The sequence below is a fragment of the Centruroides vittatus genome, unplaced genomic scaffold, assembly GCF_030686945.1.
Source record: "Centruroides vittatus isolate TY-2023 unplaced genomic scaffold, ASM3068694v2 scaffold_2520, whole genome shotgun sequence".
In the NCBI taxonomy this organism is placed as follows: Eukaryota; Metazoa; Arthropoda; class Arachnida; order Scorpiones; family Buthidae; genus Centruroides; species Centruroides vittatus.
Window position 1 is genome coordinate 1,537,308 of NW_027122689.1, and position 7,769 is coordinate 1,545,076.

General features: G+C 30.2%; 1 protein-coding gene across 1 annotated transcript; it reads left to right on the top strand.

Moving 5' to 3' along the window:
• The first annotated feature begins 4,929 nt into the window (after positions 1-4,929).
• On the top strand, positions 4,930-7,507 carry LOC136987536 (invertebrate-type lysozyme 6-like). Its single transcript, XM_067285283.1, has 5 exons — positions 4,930-4,987; positions 5,106-5,366; positions 6,485-6,546; positions 6,693-6,825; positions 7,060-7,507. The coding sequence occupies exons 2-5, from the start codon at positions 5,324-5,326 to the stop codon at positions 7,326-7,328; spliced, it is 507 nt and encodes a 168-aa protein (XP_067141384.1). The 5' UTR covers positions 4,930-4,987; positions 5,106-5,323; the 3' UTR covers positions 7,329-7,507.
• The last annotated feature ends 262 nt before the right edge of the window (positions 7,508-7,769 follow it).

Here is a 7,769-nt window from a genome sequence, read left to right on the forward strand (position 1 = left end):
AACGAAATATGTTCTAGATAGTCCCGCCATCTTCCGATTAAAATTGTAACTACTAATTTTGAAATATTGTTGAAAATAATTTTTAACTTTATTTATATTAATTGATATTGCAGAGTATATTTATAAAATTTAAATAAAAATAATCTTAAAAATTTTAAAGATATAATTACAATAAAATACGATTTTATAATAAGCTTACCTCTTTCTATAGCAGAACCACGATTACTAAAATATAAATTTGGAGAACTCTTCATAAACGGTCTAGAGACAAGCTCTGCCACCAGGGCGGCGTACTGAGAGTGGTCGTACGAATAGCTGCCGCCATGTCTTTTCCAAACTGCTTATTTAGTTGCAGCTACATACCATACTTGGAGAAACAGAAATAATCTAGAACTTATTTAAATGGAAATTCGGGCAGAAGAAAATAAATGTCGTATTCGATTTTTGAATTAACTTTTACTATTATTATTTGTTTGTTTAATATAATATTTAATTTGTGAAATTTCGTTTATGATGAACATTTATCGGACGTGACGAGAAATCACCAATTCTTTTTTTAATATCCTGAATGTTAATAATTAAAGTTGTTTTATGTTATGATCTAAAAATAGATTAAATAAACTTGACAAAATGACACAAAACGTCTAGGTCCTAGACGTTTTGTATCATTTTGTCCGTAGACTCTAGGAAAACAAAAGTATCGCGTATTCACCAGGTAAACTAACGCCATTTATTTTTAAAATTATAAAAGAAATTACCGTATTTTACGGACTATAAGACGCACTTTTTTCTTCGAAAAATTGTCTCCAAAATTCAGGTGCGTCTTATAGTCCGTAAAATACGGTAATTAAGGTAACGAATTAAATTCGTTACCTTTTATATAATTTTTATTTGTGTAGAAATATAAATAATAAAGATTTGAACAGATATAAAACTTTGATTTTATTTTGTAACTTCAAAAAATCTAGTAACGACAAAGTCGACAACGACATTTATTTTCTTCTGCTCAAATTTCCATTGAAATAAATGCTAGATTATTTCCGTTTTCCCAACTAAGTATAGTATGTGGCTGCGGCTAAATAAGCAGTTTGGAAAAGACATGGCGGCAGTTATCCGTATGACTACTCTCATTATAGCTTTTTTAACACTGACTAACTACTACTGCTACTAATGTCAATAAGTAGTTAATTGTTTTATTGTCTTGTAAACGAAAACTCTCTTCCTGATTTTAAATCATTCAAATTACAATGTTCTTATTTTACTCTACTCGGGAGAATGTTTTCTTTAACGTTTAATTAACAATCAGTTTTGTTAGATCTGATTAATTTTATATTTTAGTCACAGTTTAACCGGCATGTTCTTACGTAATTCATTTCTAGTCTTGATCGCGTATGATGATTAAAATAACGAGCATTTGATCAAACCAGTTACAGCAATTATCGAAATTATGGTGTATTGATTATCACTATCAATCAACATTATTTCCATTCAAACCTAATTACTTTTAAATACCATCTTTTCGCGGAATGAGCAACATGCAAGAATCCCCGGGGTTACCGGCATGCTGGTCTCCCCTGTTTTTATGCGACATGCCGTTCATTCTACGAAAAGGCAGTATTCAAAAGTAATTAGGTTTGAATGGAAATAATGTTGATTGATAGTGATAATCAATACACCATAATTTCGATAATTGCTGTAACTGGTTTGATCAAATGCTCGTTATTTTAATCATCATACGTGATCAAGACTAGGACAATGAATTACGTAACAATAATTTAATCCAATTTTTCTCTCAAACAGATATTTAAGTATGGAAATATTTATTTATAATTTTAAAAAAATTTAAAATATTTTTATTTTATTCTGTTCTCCTATGGGAGAAAGATAGAAAATCCTAAAAAGCGAAAAATAAAAGGAAACTAAAAACTTTACGATGGCAGCTATATTCGAACTCTCCAACACCTGGACGATTACCGGTAACGTCATACCCACGTGACTCTGTCGAACTCCGACTATGGGTGTGTTGTTACAAACAAATTCCACTGTATATTTCAGCTATGCTTCTTTTAATAATTTTTTAATTACATATGCAAACTTAAGTAAAAATACAGTAGTTTACGTCAAAAACCACGAATTCGGATTGGAGCAATCCCACTGTTTTTAATGAAGAAAGGGTTAAGACTTGTTCGATTCAAGGAAACAATCATATTTTGTATTGATTCTGTTTCTGTTAGCAATTGAAATCACAATTTCATAAATATATTTTTAATTCTATGATATGACTACGGCAGACGACTATCAACAAAAAGTATGACATTCGGCTCTTTGTTTAGCATTTGAATTGACTATAGAGTCAACTATACTCATTATAAAGATCAATAAAAATTACATACGGTATGAGTCTCTTTCTTGATGATTTCTTATATGTACACCTCATCTGTCCTCAATGATACGAGTAGGCCTTTGGTAATCTGAGGCCACGCATTGCGTTCTGTTGCCATCTAATGCTTTATATTGGCTTCAAAATTATCGATTGTTTAGTGTAATCATCGACAATGGATCAACAGTTACGTCTGATTATAGTCAGGTTTGTTTTAAATTTTCCTCTTCTGTAGAAACTAAGAGAATCTTTATTTGTAATAAAAGTAGGTTCGGCCACGTCCACAATGCGAGCAAACTTTACAACAAACGCTTGATTGAAATGTGCAAGACAAACGAGTGCGATTGGTTCAACAAATATTAAAAAGAATCTAGCAAGGAGTTGCTTAACTTTACCGGCTGTTATGAGAATTTAATTTAAAAAATAACTTTTATATTATTAATCATACTATTAATAAATAAAATTTTGTAAGGCGCCATCTGTTATGAGATTTCGTTATAAAAAGTTTTGATACTACTAAATATTATAAAATAGAAAAGGTTAATTTTGAGAGTAGAGACGAGTTTTATTTTAAAATATATATATATATATATAAATGTTTTAATGAGTAAAATCTTAATTAAGTCCAACCCCTCTCGAAATATGACAGATCTGGAAGAGCAACGACAGGGGAAAGGCAAAATCTGGAAGAACAGAAAAATCAGTCCGAGAACCAACTCGGTATTCTTGAGACCTGCATTCTCAGTGGCATGCTATGGGAATGTGAAACGAGAGCCATGAAGAGATCTTTCTTCAAAAAATCATAGTCTTCGAAAGGAACTGCTACAGAAAACTACTGCAAATAAATTGATTAGACATGGTCAAAAATGAGGAAGTATATCGAAAAGTTCAACCTAAAGAAACCACCCTACAGATGGTAATCAGAAGAAAGCTGCAACTATTTGGCATATTTGCAGAATGTGCCCCAGAAACAGAATTAGAGGCCCTAGTATTCAGAATGATAAACAGGGCTAGCATGCCTCATAAAAGATGGATTGATGACATCCGAGACTAGAAGAGATCTCCAAGATCGCTACCACGCCGCACAGGATCGGACAACATAAAGGGAGTTGACAAGAACTGCAACAGATTCTAACGGGCACTGGTCCCAAAAGAATTTATTAATTGATCGATTGTAGGTGTGAAAAGGACGTCGGAAAATGAAAAATGACGAGGCCCCGTGTTTTCTTCTGTTGACTTCTTGTAAAATAACAAAAATCTTTTCTTTTTTTTTTGTAAATTTTAAATGTAATTATCGTCCCTGCGATTTACCAGTTTTCAGTAGTTTTATTAACTAAGAACAGAGTACCCTAGAATTGCATTTATAATCAGTGGGGGGGAGTCGTTCAATAATTAGTCCGATTTCAACCTTTCCTTTTTTAAAAAAGCCGGGGTATGATTCCATTTATAAGAAAGATTCACCGGGTATCTGGATATTTTTATCTGAAATTTTTCTATAAAAAGTTGTACTAAAATTTATGGCGAGAATAAAAAAGAAGGATATAACGAATTTACTTCGGAAAAGCTTTCGAATACATCATTCTACATTTTAACAGTCAGAAGAATTCACTTTTATTAGTTAATTATCAAAAATAAATTTAAATTTAATCATTCGAAAGAAAAAATTAAATATAATAAATGCAAAACAAGGATTTGATAAATGATGCAGTAAGGTACTTTGGTAGCATTATAGTCATGGTCCGATCGCACGCCAGTAATCATTTGCATACGCATTTGCAGCAGTCGGACAAATCCATTTGAACTCATAACTTATTGCCAATGAAATAAGGCCTAATCTGCACTGCGTACGAATTTTATCGATATACAATGCAAACAAATAATAAATGGATAAGTGGCACATTACGGTTACACTTAGCCTCATTTCTTGAGGGTAGGCCTAATGTCACAAATATTCATGCATTCGCTTCGTGAGTATTCGTGAGGTTTACCCGTACAAAATGATTTTCGTTTCCGTATATTCATGAATTTGACGCATGAACACACGGAAACGAAAATTAATTTATTCTATTTTAAATACATTAAAATAAAAAGAGATAAATTACATACTTTTTTGAGACGTCCCAATAAAAATTTTGCCAAAAAAGTATCAAAATCGAGCGAAGAAAAGAGCTTTATCATGAAAAATAATTTAAACAATAAGAAGAAAAAACAATTAGAAAATATTGTTACTTTAATATGATGTTAGCACAAATGACGTCAAAATTTTAATTAAATTAACCGTAAAAATGTTTTGAAACATTATAATTTCGAAATTTCGGCTGTATAAGAAACCAAATATGTAACCTATTGTATAGAAGACGGTTAATTCGACATCCTCGGTACAGAATACATGGCGATGAGCGCATCGAATGGTAAAGCGGCTTTAATAAAGCTGGACAAGCAAGCCAATGGCATAATCCATTTCATGTGAAACGAGCTGTCATTGGTTGGCTTATCCAACTGTATTAAAACTGCTTTACTAGGCGACACATCTAAGGCGTATAACGTATCGAATTTTGCGAAAATACAAACACTTCCGGAATGCTGCCAGATTAACGAACTTCTACTGTATGTATTTAATACTTTTCAACTTAAAAATTTATATATTTATTTTAATGATTAGTATTTTCTACGAATTCAAAAACTACAATAATACTAAAATTTATATATGTTTTCAATGTGTCAGAACTTGCAAGTCACAGACAAAGTAGTCGTAAAGTAGCCTTCGCCAAACAGGTTTCAACACTCCTTTTTACCGAAGTAAATGAAAAAGGTATCGCAGCTTAATATAGACACGGAATGAAATAAATTCGGTTTTAAATATCAGTCGTATATAAATTAAATATACGTCAGATTAATTAATAATATTCTTCCAATTATAAACAAAGATTTTTAAATAATATAATGAAAATCGAGACAACTCTTTTTGTAACGTTCATCCTTATCAGTAAGTAATTTTAAATGATTTTTTATTGTATTTACTACAATTATTTCATTCTTTGGGGTTTAAAGTAATAAATAGATATTAATTTATACGGGGGTATGCAAAAGTAGGTATACAGTTGATAATCTGAGAAATACAAATGTTTTGTGTTCATTATTATTATTTTTTAATTTTTATTATCTTTTATTAGTACGTATTCGTTATTTATGATTTAATTTGTACATGTAAATAAATGTTTTCTCTTTCTATTTTCTCCCTGTATATTTTTTCCCATAATAACAACTGTATACTTACTTTTGCATGCCCTGTATATTAAAATATAATAATTAATTATAATATTCGTATAGACTCTTCTATCACGTTACTCTGCTTTATCTTATGAATTTTTCTTATCAGGTAATTGTATATCCAGTCTGAAAGTTCAGTGTTATTACGAAATAATTACATTACCACTAGACAATATTTACTTTCTTCTCTACTGATTTATCTGTTCTATACAATATGTTTATTACACTTCCATCATTTTTCTGACTCTTCAGCCTCTTGTTTTTACTTGAACAAATTAAAAAAACTATACTTTTATTTATTTTATATTCATTTCTGTAATTAATTTATATTATTAATTAATTAACGGGCTAGTTACTAACTTGTAAACCTAGTTTCTAACGTAGGAGACAGGATGACATCTAACTTTAATGTTTTAGTGAAATTTTACAATAAAATTAAAGTCGAAATCGTGAAATCTTCTTTAAACAGCGTCAATTCAACATATATATGTTTGAGTCGTTGAAGTGTATTATAGCATACAAAATTAGCATATAATTTAAATATGGTCGCGCTAAACAGTCGCGATGCGTCGCGCGTAGAACCTTCGCGACTCATCGCGACCGTTCTATTGCAGTTTGTATTAAATTTTTTTATTTTTTATTAAAATGGATATTTAAGTATTCTAAATTATTTAATAGAAGTAAAAGAAATGTTTGATTCTCAGTACTTGGGTGGTTTAACTCAATCGCGTCGCGTCATTTTCGCTTGACCTAGCGCATATCAATGGATAGAAGTACTGTACCTTAAATATTGAAATAAAATATATTTATTTATATATTTTTTTATCTTTACAGCTGTAAATATTTTCTGTACGCCTGATATTCTTGATAGAAGATGCTTAAATTGTTTTTGCCAGGTAAAAATATGTTAATTAAGTGAATATGGACACGCGTATTTGCGCGCCACGCTTCAAAGATTTTTGCTACTCGCATATAATTATTAATTAAAATTTATTTAAGCTGAATTTTCGAATTATTTTAAATTTTAATCACATATTTTTAGGCTCAGACTGAATGTGATACGTCATTTCAATGTTTAAATGAAAGTATTATTTTGTGTGGACCGTATTTACTAGGTTATGCATTTTGGGTAGATGGACATAAACCCGGACGGGACGACTCCAAGAAGGATTTTGGTAAATTTGGAAAGTATTAAATTAATTTAGAATTATATTTCTTAACAAATTTATAATTATAATTTTAAAATAAAAATAAAATGAATTGGCGCGATTAGATAAGCGAACGGTATATTTGCTGGCGCCGAAGTATATTTGAAAATTGATTTTGAGAATTGTACAACTGGAAACGCATTGCATGCCAACACTTTCAAAAGAATGATACGTAATTACTCCATATTTTATTTTCTATAGATAATTTTAAACGATGTTCGAAGAATAAAGCGTGCGCAGAAGAGACTATACAAAACTACATGAATGAATATAGAAAAGATTGCAATGATAACAATATAGTTGATTGCGCTGATTACTTTCTGATTATATTGGGAGGACCAAACTCTTGTGATGATAAGAAGTTTGAGGAAAGATTAGAATGGTTGAGATTTTTAGAATGTTATCTTAATACAGCTATGAACATTGAAGAAGCATTGATTAGCGCAGGCTTAAAAAACATCAGATTTTAATAAATAGATGTGAAAATACATCTTTGAATATTCAAATTGCTGGAAGGACAAAATTAATCATTTCCAATTTACAATTGAAGGAATATGTTTCAGTATAATGAAATATTACCGATAAAACCTGATTATTGTTTTCAAATTTTACATATTATTATTGAGTTTATTGACAATAAATCGAAATATTTTCACACTAATGTTAATAATAATTTCAATAATTTAAATATAAATGAATATTCTAATGTTTAATGTTTTGATAGATTATACAAACAAACGTTAGAGGGCTAGAGAGCCTTGTTCGCCCTTTAGTGGTAACGCAAGTGTAAATAAATTAGTTGTAGCATTTTCTGTTTTCATTTTTACCACCCCTCGGATTGAAAATCCGTCTTCGCCATTGAATTAAAATTTTTTAATAGCTCTAAGTTTGTATTTTCGAGAAGAAAACTT